Genomic DNA, 23,153 nt, shown 5'->3' on the forward strand with positions numbered 1-23,153 from the left:
AAGACAGTAATTACTAGTACTTTTAGTCTTCAAGGGAACGATATCTTTGCTCATTGTAGCTGTACTATTAATTGATAGGTGTACTTGCCTTAGTCAAATTTTTAGTTAACTCCTTGGATATCAAGTTTTTTGAACGATAGATGGTGTGATGGAGGGGACGGTGGCCGGTTGGGAGGGATAAAGGAGGAAATAGTCAATGAGGCTAGGAGAGAACGACGATGAAAAAAATGGGGGAGCTTGGAAGTGCATGGCGGTGACAAGGTTATACGACATTTGGAAGCAAGCAATGAGGGCGTACAACTACCGAAAAGGGCTTAGAGGTGTTTGGGGGTAAGTAATCGGAGAAAAGAGAGGATGGTGGCAACGTCAAGAGGAATCAGCAGCTGGGGTGCTTGAATGGCGGTAGGAGGATAAAGGGAATAAGACAAAAGAAAGAAAAAACAAAAACCCTAGATTTAAAAAAGGGTATATGACCATGTGCCAGGTCATGTAGGCCACACGGCCATGTGTCTAATGCAATAAATTTCTTTTTTTTAAATGACTCTAGTGTTCACATGGTCTATGACATGGCCTAGCATCATTAGTTGGTAAAACTTGAGCTTTAACCCATCTCGGCACATATTCCACCACTACCAGTATGTATTTATTACCATAAGAACTAGGAAACGATCCTATAAAACCAATACCCCAAATGTCAAAAATTTCAAAAAAAACAATGTAAGTTTGAGGCATTTCATCACGTTTGGAAATATTACTTGTCCTCTGGCATTTGTCACAAGGAGAAACATATTTGTTAGCATATTTGAACAATATGGGACAATAAAACCTAATTCAAAGACTTTATGTAGTTTTCTAACCCCACTGTAATGTCCTTTTGTCGGTCTCGAGTGACAATGCTTCAAAATTTTATTCCCTTCTGATACTGGAACATATCATCGAATCATTTGATCTCCACACACATTAAAAAGAAATGAATCCTCCAAAAAATAGTTTCTCACATCAGCAAAGAATTGCTTTTTTTTTTTAATGATGAGTAAAACCTTTTGGTAGAATGCTAACAACCAAATATTTGCAATATCTGTAAACCAAGGGACTTCCAGAATCAATTACTGCATAGAGTCGCTGTTCAGGAAACGAGTCATTTATCGCATCTTCATCAAGCTTCTCAAGATGTGGATTTTCGAGCCTTGGGAGGTGGTCTGTTACAAGATTTTTAGCTCCTTTCTTGTCTCTAATCTCCAAATCAAATTTCTGCAACAATAAAATCCACCTGATAAGTCTAGGTTTTGCATCCGATTTAATAAGAAGGTAGCGAAGAGCAGAGTGGTTAGTATACACAATACCTTTAGGCAATATTAAATAAGGTTTAAATTTATAAATGCAAAAATCACAGCTAGCAATTCTTTTTTTGTAGTTATATAATTCTCTTGTGCATCTATCAAAGTATTGCTAGCATAATAGATTGACTGAAAGTGCTTGCCTCTTCGTTGTTTAGGAATTGTACCTACTGCAAAATCACTCGCATAACATATTAGTTTAAAGGGTAAATTCCAATCAGGTGCAACCATAATTGAAACATTGATTAATTTTTCCTTAATAACATTAAATACATGATAAATCATAAATATAACATGTTTTAATCCCATGTTTAGCATGTTTTTGGATGATTTATTATCTAATTTAGTGAATTTGATGCTCTTAATCCTTTAATTTCATGTTTAATACTTAGGAGAGAACAGAGGAACAAAAGAAGCAGAAAACGGGCCAAAAACAGACAAAACGGGCTGATTTAAGTATCCATACGACCAATACCATTTCCACATGGGCTGAGCACACGCCCGTGTGAGCCACATGGGCTAGCCACACGCCCATGTGGCAACCTATGTCGATATCGCTCCCTGTTTCCCAAACACGCAGAAAAAGCCAATTTTTAGGGTTTCTGAGCATTCTAAAGTCTATGTAAACACACTAGAAGAAAGGTGACACACAGAGTAGAAAATAGAAATTACTCGAAGAATGCCAAGGGGTTCAACTCGGAAGCAGGATCTCCTTCAAGACTGAAGATCTCCCTCGAAGTTTTTGGGTTTCTTTATGTTTTGTTGTTTTCCTATTTTTGAGATGTTTTCCCCAAGAATATGAATTGAATTCCCTAAATACCTAAGGAAGATGAAACCTATGACGGATCTTATTATTTAATTTCCTGAATTATATGATAAATACTTGTTCTTGTTCTTAATTCTTGCTTTATTGTTTTCAGGATATTAATTCAAGTTTGATGTGCTTGTTTAGTGGAGCAAAAGTCCCTGTTTAAGAGTAGATCTCGCATAATTAAGTGGAGTTGCATGCAACCCTAGAAATAGGGTGACATAAATCTACCGGATTAGAGTTAAATCTAATGAGGGAATCCATAGATCGAGTTAATGCGATAATAGGGGTTTTAATTAGAAAGAGATTTTAATTAATCAACCTAGAGTTAGTTGTTCTTAGTCTCGAAAGAGATATTAACATAATTTAGGGATTTCTAAGGATCAAGAGAAGTGAATAAATCGCTTAATTCAGAATCAGAATAATAAGTGAAGTCTAGGTGGATTCTTCCTTGGGTATTGTCTTTATCATTGGTTTATTCGATTATTTCCTTCACTCTCCGTCGCGTTCATTAGTTAATTAGTTTAGTTAATTTTAGATTAAAACAAATCTCTTTTATTTTAGGCTAAATAATAGAAAGATAGTTAATACTAGTACTTTTAGTCCTTGTGGATACGATATTCTGGACTCACCATAGCTATACTACCATTCGATAGGTGCGCTTGCCTTAGTCCTGATCGTAGTCTAGTTTTGTGATTCATAAAATGATCATCAATACCTCTAAACATTCCTGATTGAAATTAAACAATAGATCTTTTTCTAGAAGATTAGTTAAAGGCTCCACTATTTTGGAAAAATCTTTAATAAATCTCCTATAAAACCCATCATGTCCTAGGAAACTTCTGATAGCCTTAACTGAATTAGAGAGAGGTAGTTTCTCGATGGTTTTGATTTTTTCTCTATCAACCTCAATCCCTTTACTAGAAATTTTGTGACCCAAAACAATCCCTTCTTGAACCATGAAGTGATACTTTTTTCAATTAAGCAAAAGGTTCATTTCCTCACATCTCATTAAAAATCGTTTCAAAATTTTAAGGCATATATGGAAAGAATTATCGAATACCGAGAAATCGTCCATAAATACCTCCATAATGTCTTCTTCAAATTCATCAAAGATGGTTAACATGCATCGTTGAAAAGTTGCAAAGGCATTACATAATCCAAAAGGTATTCTTCAGTAGGAAAATGTACCACATGGACATGTAAATGTCATTTTTTCTTGATCTTTGGGAGTTACCAGAATTTAAAAATAGCCAGAAAGTCTATCTAGAAAGCAGTAGTACATTTGACCAAACAACCTTTCCAACATTTGATCCACGAATGGCAGAGGAAAATGGTCTTTTCTTGTAGCATCGTTCAGCTTCCTGTAGTCAATGTAGACTCTCCACTCAGTGACTATTCTTGTTAGAATCAACTTGTTTTCTCATTAGCCACAACAGTCATGCCTCATTTTTTAGGAAAAACATACACATGACTCATCCAAGTACTATCAGATATAGGGTAATTAACTCCAACATCTAGAAGTTTAATTACCTTAGACTTTACAACTTCTTTCATGTTGGGATTTAACCTCATTGAGCTTGCACACATGACTTATACTCGTCTTCCATTAAGATCTTGTGGGTGCAAAAAGAAGGACTAATCCCTCTAATATCAGAAATCTTCCAGGCTATAACTCTTTTGTGTTCCTTCAGCACTTGCAGTAACTCATCCTTCTCATGCGGCTTTAAGTTTGAAGCAATAATCACTGGCAATGTAGAATTGTTTATAAGGAATGCATACTCTAAATGATTCAGTAATTGCTTCAGCTCCAGTTTGGGAGGTTCTTCAATTGAAGGTTTCAACTTCAGTTTTTTACTTATCTTAATAGTCTCAAACTCTTTCTTTCTCAGTGAAACTCATTAGCATCCAGATTAATTCTCATTTCTTTTGTCACATAATTATCTCCATTGACCTCATCACCTCGAACAATACACGGTTCTAACGTATCCCTATGAACAATTTCTTGCAATAAATCTTGAATTGCATGATCAATAGAATCGATAAAATAATAGGAATCATCTTACTCACTAGAAACTTGCATGACATCATGTATTTGAAAAACAATTTCCTCATCACCTATCCTAAGCACAAGTTTACCATTACCCACGTCAGTAATAACTCTAACAGTGGCTAAAAAGGGTTGACTTAAAATCAAAGGCACCTCAATATCCTTATTCATGTCAAGTATAACAAAACCAACAAGGACTATGAATTTATCTACTTTCACAAGTACATCTTCAATAAAGCCCTTAGGATATTTATCGATCTGTCAGCTAATTGAATACTGGGTTCTGGTTCTCTGAGCCAAGTTGCTTGAACAATTTATAAGGCATTAAATTTATACTATCATCTAGATCAGCCAATGTTTTTTTTAATGTTAGACTATCAATAAAAAAAGGGATAGTAAAACTTTCTGGATCTTTCAGCTTAGTAGGTAGTTTGTTTTAGAGTATGGCTGAGCACTCCTCATTTAGTTCCACAGTGGATAACTCTTTTAACCTCCTTTTATTTGTTAACAGCTCCTTTAAAAATTTTGCATATTTGGGGATCTACAAAAGAGCTTCAAAAAAAGATAAGTTAATATGTAATTGTTTAAAAATCTCAAGAAATTTAGCAAATTGTTCGTCCATACGGTCTTTCTTCAAATTTGTTGGATATGGAGTTGGTGGTTTGTATTCCTTGAGCACCGATGTTTGAATTTTTTCATTTTCTGCCACCCCATCATCTTTCTCATTAGTTTTTTTGTTTCAGTGTAACATCCCTTACCCGTATTCGACGCTGAAATAGGGTACAAGGCATTACCAGACTCACATCACAACCAATCATACAATTCTAAGTCATAAATTTGCGTCTAAATTAAATCCATTCGCACGAACTTATAAAGTCCCTATACGAGCCTACGAGGCCCAAAACATGCTTTGGGAATGGTTCGAAATTAAACCGAAAACTTTAGAATTTTTTATAATACTTAAATTTTTTTTCACTAAACATAGGTCACACGCCCGTGTGGACATAGGACACGCCTGTGTGGGTAGGTCGTGTGGTCACACACGCCCGTGTCTCGACCTAGTGTAACCCTCTGACTTGTAAGCTATGAACAAATTGAGATCACACGGGCAAGTCACATGCCCGTGTGCTAGGCCATGTGGAAAATTAATTTTCATAAAATAGGATTCGAGGCCGTGCCGTCCACACGGCTGAGACACATGCTCATGTACTCAATTTTGAGCATTCTATTTTCCAAAATTAAGGTGCAGGGGACACATGGCCAAGATACACAGCCAAGACACATGCCCATGGGGCAGACCGTGTGTCACACAAGGTCTAGACACACACCTGTGTGTCTACCCTGTGGAAAAAATAAAGGCTATTTGCCAAGCCATTTGCCACCGTTATTGACATATACACTTACACCAAATCAAAGGCATAAAACATGGCATACTTAGGCAACCAAACATCCACAATCATGGCTAAATCATATCATTCATTACCAACACTTAAACATATTTACTATAGCATATCTTACCAAATCAATTCATACCAAACCCACATCAACAAGTGTCAACATGAATACTTTCATCATGCACAATTCTACTTGGATTTCCTAGTACACTAAAGGACCAATCTCATCCCTTTCACCACAAATCATTTAACCATAATAAACATATAGCAACCCATTATAAAACACGTAAACAAAAAGGCATTAGCACACATACATATATAATTGGGCTTACAACCATTTTAGCCAAAATAAGCCAATTACATGGCTAAATACCAAATCACCTTAAACAAACATAAGCCAATTTGTTTGGCCAAATCAAATGACACATATAACAAAATGACCAAGTCCCTATATATGCCATATTCCAAAATACTAAGATTATCAATACCCAAAATGAAAGTTCGATAGTGTAATTTGAATCTCCGACGATCTCCTATCCGAGCTAGCTTGGCGACACTATAAAAACATGGAAAATAAAAAGAGTAAGCTATATAGCTTAGTAAGCTCGTATGTAAGAAATAAGTTAACCTTACCCCACATATTACATTCAAATAATATAACATGATTAAATGTAAATTTACCATAATCTCATGATCATAACTTATTCCATCACAAATCTTACCTCATTTTCATCATTTCAAGCATTTAATAAACATGAGCTTTGCGTACATACTTGAACCATCTCGAAATGAACTTACACATATTATCATCTTTGACATACCCGTGAACCACTCGAATGACAATGTCGGATACTTGGGAAATTTGTACACTAAGTGCCACATATGTAGCCAAAGCTACCTAAGTCTCATATCACATAGTTGCTCGCTCTCGAGCTATCAACGGGCCTACTCATACAAGCTGTCAGTCAAGACGTAGCTACACGGTGCTGCTCACACAAGCTATCAAGTATTCGCAACATATGCCGGTATACTCAGCCATCGGTAGGACGTACAAGACCAGCACCTGGATCACAGAATCACATAAGACATAATGACCCTAGTGACATGTCACTTGTATCCTACCCTATTCCTAAGGTTTAACGGGATTTCTCGCTTGTCGATTCATCTTCGGACTCATTCATAAGATTAAGCTCATTCACGTTTATCAAACATACAATTCATGCAATATTAAAGCAATAAAATACAATCATATTAAAGCTTATTTTTAACATATGAACTTACCTCGGTACAAAATGACTAATAGTTCGATTTAGTCTACAACTTTGTTCTTTCTCCAGTCTAGGTTAGAACCTCGTCTTTCTTGATCTATAATATCAAATTTAACTTATTAAATTATCACACTATTCAATTTAATCCCAAAAACACCTTATGGAAAAATTACATTTTTTCCCTTAACTTTTCAACTTTTTACATTTTAGTCCCTAGGCTCGTAAAATGATTTTCATTTAATTTCTTCACTACCCAAGCCTAGCCAAATATTAATAGTACTCATAATAGCCCATATTTTTTATTTATTCACCTTTTTACACACATTTTATAACTTTTACAAATAGGTCCCTATTTGACATTTTCATCAAAAATTACTTGGTAAATGTTGTTTACCTAACATTAAACATACATTTTCTACCATTAGACATCAGAATACACAAATATTCAACATGGGTAAAATTTTAAACTTTAATTTTATTTTAAATTAGTCCTTGAAATAGCTAAATCAAGTTACAACATTCACAAAAACGTAAAAATCAATAAAAATGGGACAAAGACAGACTTACAATCGAGCTTGGAAGTTGGCCAAACCCTAGCTATGTCTTCTCCTTGTGAATTTTGGCCATGGGGGATCAAATTAGAAAAGATGACATCTTTTTATTAGTTAATTTTGTCTTTATTTACCAAATAACCAAAATGACCTTAATGCCAAACTTTGAAATTTCACCTAACCATGTCCATTTTTGTCCAACTTAAAGTATAATGGTTTAATTACCATTTAAGGACCTTCAATTTAAAATTTCATAACAATTAGACACCTCTAGTTTCTAGAACACATATTTTGCACCTATTGCAATTTAGTCCTATTAGTCAAATTGGACACTCTATCGATAAAATTTCTTAACGAAATTTTCACACAATCATTCAATAATATTGTAAACCTTAAAGAAATAATAAAATAAATATTTCTACTTTGGATTTATGGTTCTGAAACCACTGTTTTGATTTGACCCAAAACGGGCTGTTACATTCACCTTCTTTTCTAGTTCAAATAACACTTTCCCACTTTTCAATGTAACTGCTTTTACATGCTCTTTTGGGTTAGGTTTAGTGTTACTAGGTAAACTACCTTATTGTCTCTTCGAAACCAGTTTAGCAAGCTATCCAATCTAATTTTCAAGTCCCTAAATTGATGCTTGTTGATTTTTTAAAGCTGTTTTAGTTTCTGAAATCTAGTTTCAAACACCAAAATAAATGTAGCTAACATATTTTCAAGGTTCAATTTCTTTTATTATTGATAAGGTTGCTAAAAACTCGAAGGGCATTGTGACCTTTGATTTCCTTGACCACCTCAAGAAAAAATTGGACGATACCTCTATCCTGGATTATAGTTATTGCTATAGGGGTTATTTTGAGGTTTAAAATTATTAGTTATAAAGTAGACTTGCTCATGCTCCATGTTAGACTTGAAGTGTAAACATTTCGAATTTATCATCCCCGCTCTAGCCGCATCACATTGCATTACCAAATTTAGTTGGCTAGCCAAAGTCAAACCATCAATTTTCTTACCAAGAGCTTCGACTTAACTCGCCAACATAGAGACTGCATCAATATAAAAAACTCTGGCTACCTGGGCAAGTTTTACTCTCGTAACTTGCCACTGATAATTATTTAGTGCCATCTCATCAATAAACTATTGGGCTGCCTCATGTGTTTTGTTATTCAATGTACTGTCAATTGTTGCATCAATCATATGTCTAGTCAAGGGATTCAAACCATTGTAAAAAGTTTGAACTTGGAGCCACAAATGTAGTCCATGATGAGGACATCTTCTCACAGACCCTTAAATCTCTCCCATGTATCGTAAAGCGTCTCAATGTCAAATTAAGCAAAAGAAGAGATGCCATTCCTCAACTTAACTATTTTAACCTGTAGAAAATATTTCAACAAAAACTTTTCAATCATCTAAGCCAAGTCGTGATGGAACCCTGTGGAAGTGAAGTCAACAACTGTTTTGCCTTGTTCCTCAAAGAGAATGGGAAGAATCGTAAGCTTATGACATCATTAGTAACACCATTGATCTTAAATGTGTCGTAGATCTCTAGAAAGTTAGCTAAATGAGGATTCAGATCTTTATCTTGTAACCCGTCAAACTAAACATATTGTTGCATCATCTAAATTGTGTTCAGCTTAATCTCAAAATTGTTTGCAACAATAGTCAGTCTAACAATACTCGATTTAGCCCTAATCAGAGTGGGCTTAGTACAGTCATACATAGTCTGAGAAGTAGGACATGCAAGAGGTTGCGGATTAACATGATTATTATCCATCTCCACAATAATGTCCTTTTGCTCTTGTTTGTCTATTAAAATTTGTTGACATTTCCTCACTTCTCTAACTTCTCTCCAATTTATACGAGCAGTCTTTTCAATCTCATTATAAAAAACTAATGGTTCAAATGAGTTGCCTCTAGTCATAAACCAAGGGAACTAGTAGGAATCGAACAAAATAACAATTAAAATGTAACAATTAAATAAAAAAACAAAAATATTAAAATAAAAATAAAAATAAAAATGGCTAATTTAACAGAAATAAAGTTTTCCTAATATTTTAGTCCCCAGCAACGACGTCAAAAACTTAATGCGTCGTGAAACTAACTAAAAGGCAAGTGCACCAATCAATTAATAGTATAGCTACGATGAGCAAAGATATTGTTCTCACGAAGACTAAAAGTAGTAGTAATTATCGTCTTTCTATTATTTAATACTAAAATTAACCTAATTAATTAACTAACAAACACGACAAAGAATAAATCAGGAAAATAATCGATTAATAACCAAGAAGCAAAACAAAACCCAGGAAAGATTCACCTCGATTTCATCTGTCACTATCAATCCAAATTACACAATTTCTTTACTTAGCACATTGATCCATAAAAATCCCTAAATTATACTAATATCTCTTTCGAGCATAAGAACAACTGACTCTAAGTCGATTAATTGATTTTTTTCTAATTAAAATCCCTATTTTCATATTAACTCGTGCTCTGGATTCCCCTATTGGATTTGACTCTAATCCGGTAGATTTATCTTGTCCTATTTCTAGGATTGCATGCAATTTCACTTAATTACGCAAGATCTACTCTTAAACATGGTCTATTCAACAACTGATTTAAGCACATCAAACATGGATTGATAATTTAGAAATATTAAACTAAGAATTAAGCACACATAATTGAGAATAAGAAACTAAATATTTATTGCTTAAAATAAAAATCAAAACGTCAGAATCCATCATAGGATTCATCTCCCCTAGATATTTAGAAAATTTTTGAAAATAAAAATATTGAAGACACAGTATAATCGAAAGAAATAAAGAAACTCATGATAACTTCTTAAGAAATCAATTGAGAATATTCAATCTTGATAGAAATCTGCTTCAGAGTAGACTTCAATAATGTTTTTCGAGTTATTTTCTTAACTTTTTTATGACAACTCACTCCAATCTTCTTCTTTTTGTCATATATAAGTCTTAAAATGCCCGAAAAACTTAAAAATTGCGATTTTTCGCATTTCATTGCATAATTATGTGAAATTGACATGACCTACCACATGCCCGTGTGGTCTAGCCATGTGGAATGATTCAGCCTGTGTGGCTCCTATAACTTACTTCGACGCTCCTGTTTTCACAAGTTTTTTGCTCCTTTTTCTCCCAATTGCTTTATTAAGGATTAAAATATGAATTTAAATTATTAGGAGTATAAAATTCACAATTAGCATTAAATAATCATCCAAAAACGCATTAAGAATGATGTTAAAACATGTTATTTTTAACACTTATCAAATATTTATATATATAATAATTTTTTATGCAATATTGGGATGGAGAGATGGAATCACATAGATTTAAATTTGTATTGTTACCTGAACAACAAACACAACTATCGCAACTCAAACCCAAGTCACACACGGTGAACACCTTTAATATATTTTAAACAATATATATGTGAAGAAGGAATATTTAAAGAGCTACTAGCATTGAATGACGCAATTGCTTTTAAAAAAAGCATTGAAATTTATTAACTAAACAGCTGCTACATCAAAATTCCACACGGTGCGTAAAAGAATAAGAATAACAAATAAATACCATTCACTCATTCCATTAATTGATTTAACTTGCCTTCTTTTCCCCCCTACAAAATTAGAAACCACTAAATTATTTCCTCCCATTCCTTCACCCCTAGTGGCATCTGCTACATACGTGGTTCGGTTTTTATTCTTTTTTCAATTTATTTAGGCTTGCTTCTTGCTGCCAGCCAGAATACGTTGGATTTGGAGGCCTCGGCTGAAAGCTTGGTTGAATAGCAGCCTGGTCTGGAATTCTGAGACGAAGGGGAACCATGCCAATATAGCTATTGGTGCAAACAGTAACACACCCATCATGTATTCATACCCTCTTGCTAGTGCCTTTACTGACCCCCACATTCCTATTCCCTTCACCAGTGTTCGACATGCTTGTGATATCTGACCAATAATCATTTCAACACAAATAAATTAAACCCAATCATCAATAATCCATTGAAAAATAATTAAGGCCATGACATGTACCTGCAGAAGAGCCCACCCTGTCGGCATAAAGGCCAGTATGCTCTGGAAGATATCTCCAATTGTGAGATTAAGGAAATAAAACAACATTGCAATGGTGACTATACACCCAATAAACAGTAATAGCTTAAGAAGTCTGAACATCAACTGGAAATCCGCACTGAACTTCATTCTCCCCATCGACACTATCTGCAAATTTAAACAAGTGGGTATCGGTTTCTATTAGAGCCAAGCCAACCAAGAGATGACTCTCACTTTTTATATATTATATGGACGGGGTTTGAGTCTCACCTTCAAAATAATCAACACAGCACCAATGACCAACCAGGAAAGACCATAAACCTAAAACCAAGAACAAAAAGCAACATTATGAACATGTTCTTGTTATTTCCAAAGATTAATCAAAAGAAGACTGAACATTTGAAAATGGCTTTTCATTAGAAGCTGATACTAATACTCACCACAATGCTAAGCCGAATACCTTGTCTACTACTGGTGGTCATGTTTAGATGATACACAATTCCATACTGGTAAATAAAAAAGCGTATTGAAAGTATAATCTCAAAGAAACGTCCTATAAATCCAGTATGGCGCAGGTGCTCCTGTTCTTCCTCCCACCAAGATTCCCAGCTCTTAACGGAGGGAACTCCAATACCACCTCTGCAACTTATCCACTTTGACCAGTCTTCCCAATCTTCTACTATCTTTTGCCATTCAAATCCCGATGGATTCAGAAGGAAAGGAGCAAACAACCAGGATAAAACTAAGAACCACATTGAAAATGAGAGGAGTGCGTAAGAGATACCATCATCTGCTGCAGAACCATATAGCCTATAACATATAAGCAATACCATTAGCTCCAGCCCTTTTACAAAGTGGCTCCTTGAGTACAATCGGTAGTTCTCTGCGAATTTCTCATGTCGCACCACAAAACCACGCCCTGTTGCTCTGTATTTAGCCCCACCATGCAAAATAGTGCGCCCAAAATAATGGACTCTTGTTCCAAGGGAGAAAGTGAAGAACACGGATGCCAACTGAAGCTGCATGATTATGATGTCACCTAATGCAGTTCTAAATCCTCTCTCCAATCCAATCTCCATGACCATGGGTAGTACAGTTAAGATACCTAATTGAACTATAGACTGTGAAGCCATGGCCGCCCTTAGAGAATTATTTCCCCTAGCTGAAGCATACTTCAGTATTGCCTCCTCTAAACCACTCAATGACAAATAAAGTCTTCCATACAGGAAAAAGTAGACTGTAAAGACAACCAACTGCACAATAACAAGGAGGGATTCGCATTAGCTCAACATAAAAGATTCAAAATAAACAACTAACTCCCCATTACTAACTCTCTAATTGATCTCAATCTCTCATTGTTGGGACTCACCATGGGTTGGCATATTTACAAAGTCATGATGATTCAAATGACTAGCAATCTACTCTCCTGTTATTTAATTAGATTAATCATGAGTTGAAACTTGCAAGGATAAAGAATTACCATTGAGCTGAAATAAAATCCAACAGTGGTAAAGTAGCAGGACAACATGCGGAAAAAGTCAAAACGATGGCCTAATCTGTAGATGTCTCTGCTGAGTGTCTGCTCCCCGTTACCACAAGCCACTTTCGCTTCAAAAAGTGAGATTTGGTTTAACCCAACATCCCTACCTTTCCCAACCTGAATATATTCATGATGAGTAATGTTCCCTCGTCTCAGGGTTGAGTTAAAACCTGTTAAAAGTACAATAAATACTAGAGAGAAAAAAAAGATATTTATATATAAATATAAATTCACTGAAAACACAGTAGTTGAACTGATTTAAGATCATTACCAGCAAAGATGTCTTCACTCAAGTTGATGCCACGAGAACCCTTGCTGATGCCTCCACGGGTTATGTGGAAGATTCTATCGAACACATCTGGATGACCATAATGGAAGCGAACCCTAAAACCCACCAATAAATATCATCATATACGGGAACCAACATTGACATCACTTGCATTAAATGTGCAAGAAACTCAATATGGCTGATATTTATGTGCTAACTCAGATACGAGTATTACCTCTTATATATACTGCCATTCGTTTATAATAAAGTATTGTCTCATCGATATGGCTTGAAAAAATTTAATAGTTGATAACAGTTAAAGGAAGAGAAAGTAGAGTTTAAGAGGTGGAAAACATACTTGAGTGGTCTTGCAAGAACTCTTTGACCAATGGTGACAAAGCTTGTTTCTTGATTTGACATGAACCAAGCCAAAGAAGAAACACTGCAACATGGAGATTCCAAAACATACAATTAAAACCGACAGATATTCGATAAATAATTAACAGCTATAAACAAACAAGTTCATTCAGACCTTCCCGTAAAGATGTGCTCACGCACTCCTAAAATCGTAGGTGGCCTTACTCCATGATCCTCATTAAATTCTTCCAAAAGATTACGCATTTTGAATGCTTCTTCCAAGTAATTGTCCTGGAAAATATTGCCACGAAATGTCATTGGATCTACTTAAAAAATGGGTACTACTTGAATGATTAAACAACTTTATATATGGCCTTACCTGATTCATATCAATGGTTTGAAGAGCTTCTCCCCGAGTGAAAACTAAAGCATGATTCTGATTTTCAGGTTTTCCTTCTCCTAACTTCGCATTTCCAGGCAACTTTATTCGATAGATTTCCTTCAAAGAAGATAAAAGAAGTAGTCAGCACCATACGGACACAGGTTGCTCTAATTTTTCAGTTTATAAGGACCACTACCTGGTCAAGATTATCAACACCTTTAACCAGTACAGAATAGTAAACTTTCTGAGCTTTTCCACCATCCCTTTCTTCAACTTCGTCAATGTATGCCACACGAAGAGAGGGATTACTGTATAAGAAAAAAGGAGTTAGAAAGGGAGAGGTCAAGATGTCAAAGAAAAAAAAAAAAGACGTAAAGACATATTCTCAGCCAAGGTACTCACTTAACCATCAAATTAAGGATGTCAGTTGCACGACGGTCTCCATTCCTTTTTTGATTTCCATAGTTTTGACAGGTAGCAACATAAGTAAATTTCAGGTCAGCCACTGCCTCCAACTGAGCATATAGGGATCTCTGGCTTTTCTTATCTTCATCTGATGGTGTTAAGATCGCTTTGTATCCTTCTAATATTTCTGCTCAGCCAACAAGAGAATAGTTCAAAGCTCAGACATCATATGTAACTCCACAAACACTTTGCTCAGAAATATGATGCGCGTACCTTTTTCATCAGCCATGTCAAGGAAAGCCTGAACTTTCAAAGCTCGTCTATAATACATCATCCCTCTAACTGCAGTTCCAACAATAAATTAGTCAAGGAAGAAAATAGTTCCTGAATATTAAAGGGAGAAACTAAAGCATCGAGTACCTGTCCTGCACAGAGTTTGTCCTCTAAAGGAGACCCAATGACGAAGCTGCAAGATTTTTTCATCATTTTCCCAAATTTCATTCTCCTTACAATTGAGTCTCTCAATAAAGTTGTTCCACTCATCTAAACAAAGCCAATGACAGCAATGGAGTTGAAGTTATATAAAGAAAAAAAGAACCTCAAGAGATTATAGTATTGAACTTTACAATATTACAAACCTGGAAATATTTTCTGCAGATAGAAAATGATAGATACACCATCCTCGTTTTCCATCTCAAGTTCACTTTTGGAATAAACAGTCTCTTCACTATAGTACGGAGTCAGGACACTGACAACGGTAAGAAGGTGAATCCAATTATTAAGAAAAAAGGGCTAAGACACAGAAGTGTACAATCACGTTTCAGAATTGCAATTCATATGGCATGCAACCAGAACATATATTCAATGGCTACATACCTGAATGAAAGCATGTTACGAACTCGAGGAGCACGTGGCATATCCATAAACAATGAGTTTGCAAAGAATGAAATCCTTCGACGCGCCTCAAGATTTGATGGTATATCAGTGCCAGATTCTTTGACTGTGAGAAGGATATGAAGGCGTCGTATCTAGAACATGGGACCATGTTGTTAGAAGATGAAAAAGATTCCAATCAATTATATGTTCTTTGAACTATCATTTGTGCTTCGACTAATACAGGTAACTTTATGATGTACCTGTTCTATCCAATGAGCAGTTAGCTCAGGAGGGAACGCTATAGCAGGTTTTTCATCAGTACCAGCAAAAAGTTGCCTTCCCGATTCCTTGTTACTGTGTCCTAGCTCTACTAATTCGCTGTACAAGATGACAAGAAAAAAGGGAATTAAGCTTTTGTAGAAAAAGGCAGCCGATGTAGAACATTTTCTTCCATATAGTGGAAAACAGAGTTCACAAACCGTATCTCATTCACCATCATATCACGGGTAACTACTTCTAACATATCTTGCAGCAAGAAAACCACAGCATCCTTTTTGGAGGGATCACCATCTTTCTGCAATACAATGAAAATAAAAGTATCAACTACAAATGTATAAAAAGCAACATGAGGAGAGAATTATATTGATTGTCTTTCATATCAAACTGACCAAAATCCCAACAAGCTCCACAAATTTCTTGCAAAGAACAGGTAAAGGAGCCATTCTGAAATTTGCAAGAAGAGTATCCTTCGAGATGTTATTCTCGATTTCTTTGATGATAATTCTAATGGTCCTGTTACATTATAAGTATGTACAATCAGAAATACTAGCATTCAGGCTAAAAACGCTTGAACAAATATCAACAACAAATAGCAACCTTTTCTCGTTCTCTCCAACCACCAAAGTTTTTAGGACAATTTTGAAAGATTCATAGCATTCAATCACAGCACATTTCATGTATTCATCAGCACAGATGCGCTTCCAAAGGTCCGCGTCCTTGGAGCGGAATTGAACTGCCATATCCAATGCTATTGGGATCTGTAGAAGAAGACAGATCGAATCAACATAAACTGAAGCAACTAAATCAAATAGGAATCTGAGGCACTTTTCAAACCTTGCTTGCCAGCAAAAACGGTGGCCACTGAACCATTTTCAAGCTAGGATCCGATGTATAAGGAACTAGCAAAAGGTCCATCTCCCTGTTTTAAAGAAATACTCAGTTTAAGTTTAACTGCATGCCATGCAGAGTGAAACATAAACATTTAACGAGTAAAACATGAATGAAAGGAAACCTTACCTGTTACTAATTAGGTCTTCTTCACGAAAGCTACAAATGACTTCATTCCATAACTGAGCGAATTTTGCAGCTTCACTTCTTTTGTTTGCAGTTACCTGTGCATGAATATGATTTACAATCATTAGAGTATATGTTATTCTGATCACCTGCATAACTTTACAACAATATGATGATTCAGGCGAGAGGTTAACCTCAGCAAATCGCTTTGATAAAGAGAATCCTCTACGCCGCGATTTTTCAGTAGGCACCAAGCATGCATTAAATGCACCAGGCAAGGACTGGAACCGTGATCTTAGCATGCCCAAAGTTCTTATCTGATGAAAAGAAGAGTGTAAGAAATAAAGAAAATGTACAAAATTAAAATAAAAAGAATCCCAAAAGGATTACCTCTCCAAGGCGATCAAAAGCACCACTGAAACCACCGGATATGGTTGAGAAAATAGAATACCAAATCTGAGTGTCCATAAAATAAACCTGCAAGATAGTAAAAAAAATTATATGACATGTTCAGCAGATATGGTATAATAAGTTGATCAAAAGAACAGAAAAGGAACTAAATGGTAACGCACCAATACAACCGGTGCCCAAAGTGACACAATAGCTCCCAAGTTGTTTTGAGCTGTAATGACAAGATAGCCATTAAATAAAGCGGAAAAAATAAAACTTTCTTGTAACAAATAGAGGGAGAAAAGAAACAAGTACCATTAGGGAAAATTTCATGCCATGCATATCTAACACGACGAATGCTCATTATGTCTTTTGTCGGCTGCACCAATGGTTTTATCTGGAGGAAAAGTGCGTAAGGGGTTAAAACATAACTCAATGACTGAACTTTCTATTTTGAATTGCAACCAAGATCACCTGCACAAAGTAGCTGAATGCAAACTTGCCACACAAAAGTAATACCCAAAAGAGAGTATACCTGAAAGAGGATGATCAAATGTCAACCAACTGAAAAATGGAATGCATAACTGGAGATGGCATAAGGCAAGCGTATGTGTTTATTTTCATACTTACTTTATAAGCGCAAACTGACTTTCATGCATTCCCCTCCCAACATAAACTCGCGGCTGCACACAGGGAAAGTCAGTCAAGAGATGACACAGACCAGTTGATGATGGTATAGCTTCATGATAATTCTAGTAGACTCTTATGTCTTGCTTCTCATATGATATACGAATGTAACAGTCAATATGGAAATGGAACATATTCAGTACCTGTGACCACCATAACAGTAACCTAATAATGTGCCAATCTGAGTTTTCAATCCAACGCCGGAACATTGGAAAGATGAACAGAAAAGCTGCCAGTAGATTTGGAAGCAAGTATAGTCCCACAGCCATGATATATAGAGGATTAATCCCCTTTACTTGATTAAGAAATGATAGCATATCCTTAACGTTCTGAGGGACAAAAGAAAATTCACGCACGTAGAAGAGAGGAAGAACGATGACCCAAGCAATACTGACTATTATCTTCAGAACGTTTCTCAATACGTCAGTGAACTTCCACCTATGATATCCAGGGAAGTTGAGAGAAAGGTCCAAAATACCTGAAACAAGTACGCCAAGGTTATAAAATAATTAGAAACTTTGTTAAAACATAGTACTTAAAATACTTTCCTGATTCCATGTTTTTTAGTTTATATAATAACACCAAATACATTCTATTGACTGTTAAGAAGCCAAAGGCAGAAAGCAAGTAAGAAAACCATACTCTGAACTAAACGCAGAATGGCTGCTGTGATGAAAATACTAGATATATCATACAATAATTCCTTTTTAAAGATTTCTGTTATCGGAGCTCCACTCCATGCAATAATGATCAATACCTGCACACAAAATTTGGAATATTAATATGTACAGGCCACCAAAACGAAGAGCGAATGGTCACATTTTAATACCTGCAAACCTAGAATATAAAAAGTCCATAGTCGATCAAAACTTCGAAAGAGGTGCCAAAATGTTCTAATCTCTACAAAATTTGATTTGCCCGTGCTTCCACATTTTCTTGCACCACTCTTCTTTCCCTGGCATATTAGTTGCAATTAAGTATGGAGTCACTAGCTTATTCAAGAAAAGTGATGACAAAGACTAAGGAATACCGTGTCATGGGTTGATTTGAAAAAGTCACCATCATCACGCATAGGCCATCCAAGAGAGAAGCAATCAGCAGACCTGAAAAGAATACAGCATAACTTAATTACAACTAAAAAAAAAAAAAAAAAAAAAGAAAAAAAAGAAAAGAAAAGAAGAAACACCCGGAAACCAATTAAAATTTTATATTAAAACCGTACTTACCAGAAATACTCGTTCAGATCATCATAATTACACCAGTCTGCATGAGAAGCTGTTCCATTTTTGTTCTTTTCGGCTTCCTGCAATATTTGAACTCCCTTATTTGTATCTATCTAGAATACAATGTCTAAAGTCTAAAGATCAATCGGTAAATTTGTTATCAAGCATACCTTTGCAACGACACAGTAAATGGGTGTTATAACCTTCCGCAAGAATGCCTCATCATCTCCACCGTATGAAGGCTTGATATTTTCTCCCGTCACTATGCTAACATTTCCAGCCAACAGGCCATGGAGTTCATATGCCATCTGAGAATATCGTGGGATATAATTAAAAAAAAAAACATTAAATGAAGAAAAGCAGAAGGGTAGCATTTAGATATTTGAAGAATACTCACATTATGAAAAATGTAACATAGACATTCCGGCATGTATCGAACATTAGCTGCTTCACCCCAGATGAGAAGATATAATCCCATATATAGTATCTTCCTTTGTTGTATTTCTTGAGAGCCTTGAGGCAGCCTATACATAAATCACTCGGTACAAATTAGCACAACGGTAATGTATAGAAATATCCAGTAGTAATTAGATGTATAAGCTGTTAAATATTTTTTACCTTAAACTATGTTTACGTCCTAAAAATTTACACCATGTTTTGTAATTCTTAAAAAGCTTGCTCATAACAGCATCGACTGCTCGTTCATCAAGCTACACAAAAGAAATAAGTTTAATCAATATACAGGCATTTAGAATAAAGGAAAATCCTTATGAAGACTATCACAAATGCATGCCAGACAGATATTCACTTACATGCTCTTAAGAGGTTCAGGCTATCACAAATACTAATGCATACCTTATTAAGAGGTTCAGGCTTGGGGTGGAGTCTTATATGATTATTGGCAAGCAGCAAAATCAAGTGCTCCCTCATGTTCCTGACATTGTCCCTCTGCAGTGAACAATGTAAGTCAAACGCATGATTATTGGAAAGAGGCTCAATTTTTAACTAAACAACAAGCCTTTATTTGCGTGTGGATGTAGGGGTGTTCAAAACATACCTGGAATCCAAACATGGCTCTTAACCAATCCAGAAGGTCCAAGTCTCCGGTTTTTTGCCTTTGTGGCTCGAATCCCGAAGGCCAGTTCAAGCCACGAACATTCCCTAGTGCAGCCACAGAAGCCTTAACCTGGATTATAGTAAAGTTTAAGACTTCTAGCTGCAGCCAAAAGCAATGCACCAACAAGTAGATGCCGGAATGACACTGAGACATGAACAGCTAGTTCTAAGGGATCATTCATTCATGGAACTTGTAAAGAAAAAGCTCAAGCTCATAGTTCTTTTCACATTATTCCCACTAGTTATGAATAGGAACTCAAATACACATCTCATCATAAATGAGATAAATGTACTATAAATTAATATTAAATATTAACTTACAAAGAAGTTTATGTATCAAATTTTTTAAATTTTTATGCATGTATATTACCATTATATTTATTAAACATACGGATGTTTTATAAATGAAAATACTAGATGGTCGTGTATTGTAAATAATAATAATAATAATAATAATTATTGTAGTACACTTTTATAACAAAGCAATGTAACTATTCTTTTATTATGTTTTAAATGTTCTGAATTTTATGCCAATTTCTTCATAATTTAAGGTGTGCATATCTTTATTATATGATGCTAATTATGAACTCAGCGGCTAACTTTTAGGTCTACCTCTTAATCAGAGGAATGATAGAGGACAATATGTATTATTACCTCCTCAAGCTGCATAATAGACTGAGAAGCTCCGGCAGCATCCAAAGGAAGAATGTTGTAAGGAGTGTAGATTTCCTTCTTTTCTTGGACATCTTTGGCCGCTGCCATAATCTGCCCAAGGAAGTACATTGAAAATGCATTTGCATGCTATCAGATTGACAATACTATAATCAGAAGAAACTTGAAGGAATCACTGCACGAAGGACTAACCTCGGGAGCAACTTCTTCAACTTTCTCAGTCTTATTAACGGCACAGAGCACTTCAAAAAGCACCCCGGCTGTTTGGTAAGCTTTCCCTAGTTGAGCTCTGCCAAGAAATCCGAAAAAGAAATTTGTTGACATAGCAGACCTAGTTTAGTTCATACATTTAAGACAACTATTGCGTTATTAATTACCTGTCTGCCTGGTCTCCTTGGTCCAATGCTCTAACATAGTGTTCATAGTACTGCTGATAGTAGCTCCCAATTTCCTTAGCATCTGTCTTTTTAACCCGAGAGGCAAGACTGGATGCATTGTCCTGAGTCCAAAATATTTACCCTTTGTTCACCACATGCTAGTAATATTTATTTCTTAAACTTAAGCTGTAAGGTTGTAATTAATTGTAGCAGAAATTTTGATATACTGGGAATAAAATATAAAACATGAAAAGCAGTGTAAAAGAAGCATATGTACGAACACGATGAAAACAGATGCATGCATGCAAACATACATCAAAATCAATCAGTGATGATGTAAACTCCCAACTCCAACTAAGATTTGCCTTTCATTAAATCCAACATTTTACCGTAGAAAATAAAGCACCGTCACTTTGGCATATCTTTTATTTAGGTTTAAAATAATTAATAATTAATTATTGATAGAATTGTTCAATTGTGAAAGAGATTAGAGAATTATTATACGTCTGTGTTTAGATATATATTTAATGAATTGATGTAATATATAAAATACTGATATTTATCTATTTTTCATCAGAAGCAGTAAATGAGATCATCCAAAATAAATAATAAGCAAAACAAACAGCCAAGTCAGATATACTCGACTTCATACGTGATTTATCACACGATATGTTCGTTCAAATTTTCTAGTTTATCATTTTTTTTTCCTAGTAAATCACATGCATTACATATTATCTTATCTTATGTCAAAACAAAAGTGAAATTATGCGATTGAAATTTGGAAGGAATGCGTGTAAATTTATACCCTCTCTAATCTTTGCAGCAAACCAGTCTTGAATTGCCTTACTCCACGACCGGAGGAGTTGGGATCTAACCTGTGTGCTTTCTCAAAAGCATAGAAACGGCCTGTTTATTTTGCAATGAGAAGAAAATAAAAGAAAAGAGTCAGTTCAGTTTAGAAAATTGAGAGCATGTAAATACAAGGAATAAAAGAAACGAGGAGGAAATAGGTATTAGACGCACAGAGATAGGCGACACGAGGGCGTTCAGTTTCGATCTCTTTGGCAATGCGGAGGATAGGAGCGATGGAACTAAGTGAGGAAGGTACGACCTCATTGTCGAACACCTCCGTTGAGAACGTTGTGGTTGCAGCGCTCCGTGACGGCCGCCTTGTCAGCCCTTGCGTTGATGATGCTCCCGCACCCGGTTCGGTATTTGTCATCCCGCACTGAGTTAACTCGTTATCTTCTCAACTCTCTACTGCTCAAAATCCTATATTATACGGTATATCATAATAAATAAAAATGCAACGAGATGTTAAAATTTCCCAGGATTATCAATTTTCACCAAAAATAAAATTAAAAAAGGATTATCAAATTTCTCATTAAATATAAAATACATTTTCCTGAAATCAAAGCATTTAGAATGCTGAAAATAAAATAAATGAAAAACTCGAAATGCTTATTATGGCTTAAACCAAACAAAGCAATAATGAAAAAAAAAAAAGAAAGTTTGAAGCATACGTTTAATCCGGAAAGCAGAAAAAAAAAAGAGAGGGAAGGGAGTTGTCCCATGCAAAAGCGTTTTGAGAGAAGGCAAATTTATGGAGGAAAATAATATAAAAAGGAGACTTAGTTAGTTAGCGGTAAGAGAGGAGGTTAGGACAAGAGTACGAGAAGAGCTGAAGCAGAGGAGCTGGAAAGGGGAAGGGTGCATCCGAATTCCGTGCTGCTAACCACACGTGTCTTACAACGAGAGGTTTAGTATAGCGATTTTGGTGGGCGGGGGGCTTTCTTGTGGGAGTTCTTATTGGAGCGGTTCTTCATCAGCAAAATTGACTGATGATTGGTTTCTAACTTTCGATTGTCTGTTGGTCTGTTGCTTCAGCTCTGTGTTAGTTTTGGTCTGTTTTATTGCTTTTTTTTTTTTTCTCTCTGGGTATTTAATTTTTATATTATTATGTATACCCGCTTTTGTGAGATAACCGTCCGGTCCACAATGTTTTAGGGCTTGTTACAACCATCTCATTCCGCTAGATTTCGTGGGTACTTATTTTGCATTTCCAAATTCAGTTGGTTAAATAT

The 23,153-nt window shown here is 35.5% G+C and overlaps 1 protein-coding gene and 1 non-coding gene across 2 annotated transcripts; one reads left to right on the forward strand and one right to left on the reverse strand.

The window, feature by feature from the left end:
• The first annotated feature begins 8,669 nt into the window (after positions 1-8,669).
• On the forward strand, positions 8,670-8,775 carry LOC128282865 (small nucleolar RNA R71). The gene has a single exon (XR_008273217.1). It is a non-coding gene; the product is annotated as a small nucleolar RNA R71 (small nucleolar RNA).
• A 2,137-nt stretch (positions 8,776-10,912) lies between these two features.
• LOC108487248 (callose synthase 5-like) lies at positions 10,913-22,948 on the reverse strand. Its single transcript, XM_053020044.1, has 43 exons — positions 22,593-22,948; positions 22,093-22,341; positions 21,875-21,975; positions 21,070-21,191; positions 20,885-20,981; positions 20,675-20,785; positions 19,962-20,090; positions 19,760-19,852; positions 19,523-19,614; positions 19,302-19,428; positions 19,075-19,212; positions 18,908-18,984; positions 18,712-18,784; positions 18,511-18,636; positions 18,324-18,438; positions 17,825-18,159; positions 17,625-17,677; positions 17,469-17,529; positions 17,310-17,391; positions 17,177-17,226; positions 16,995-17,081; positions 16,799-16,921; positions 16,608-16,702; positions 16,425-16,509; positions 16,188-16,348; positions 15,980-16,103; positions 15,791-15,885; positions 15,572-15,689; positions 15,312-15,463; positions 15,074-15,183; positions 14,856-14,978; positions 14,709-14,777; positions 14,433-14,622; positions 14,227-14,338; positions 14,028-14,147; positions 13,824-13,939; positions 13,650-13,733; positions 13,295-13,407; positions 12,964-13,193; positions 11,924-12,736; positions 11,754-11,804; positions 11,466-11,651; positions 10,913-11,381 (listed from the first exon to the last, which is right to left on the reverse strand). The coding sequence occupies exons 2-43, from the start codon at positions 22,289-22,291 to the stop codon at positions 11,151-11,153; spliced, it is 5,769 nt and encodes a 1,922-aa protein (XP_052876004.1). The 5' UTR covers positions 22,292-22,341; positions 22,593-22,948; the 3' UTR covers positions 10,913-11,150.
• Positions 22,949-23,153: the final 205 nt, after the last annotated feature.

This window comes from Gossypium arboreum, chromosome 10, assembly GCF_025698485.1.
Source record: "Gossypium arboreum isolate Shixiya-1 chromosome 10, ASM2569848v2, whole genome shotgun sequence".
Classification (NCBI taxonomy): domain Eukaryota; kingdom Viridiplantae; phylum Streptophyta; class Magnoliopsida; order Malvales; family Malvaceae; genus Gossypium; species Gossypium arboreum.

Bases quoted from the DNA above. Each gene is read 5' to 3' on its own strand.
- LOC108487248 (XM_053020044.1), bottom strand. From the start codon at position 22,291: ATGACAAATACCGAACCGGGTGCGGGAGCATCATCAACGCAAGGGCTG. The intron at 17,530-17,624 runs GTAAGTATGAAA...ATCCTCTTTCAG, and splicing joins AGTCAGTTTGCGCTTATAAA to GTATACTCTCTTTTGGGTAT. The intron at 14,979-15,073 runs GTTTGTAATATT...GGCTTTGTTTAG, and splicing joins TCTGCAGAAAATATTTCCAG to ATGAGTGGAACAACTTTATT.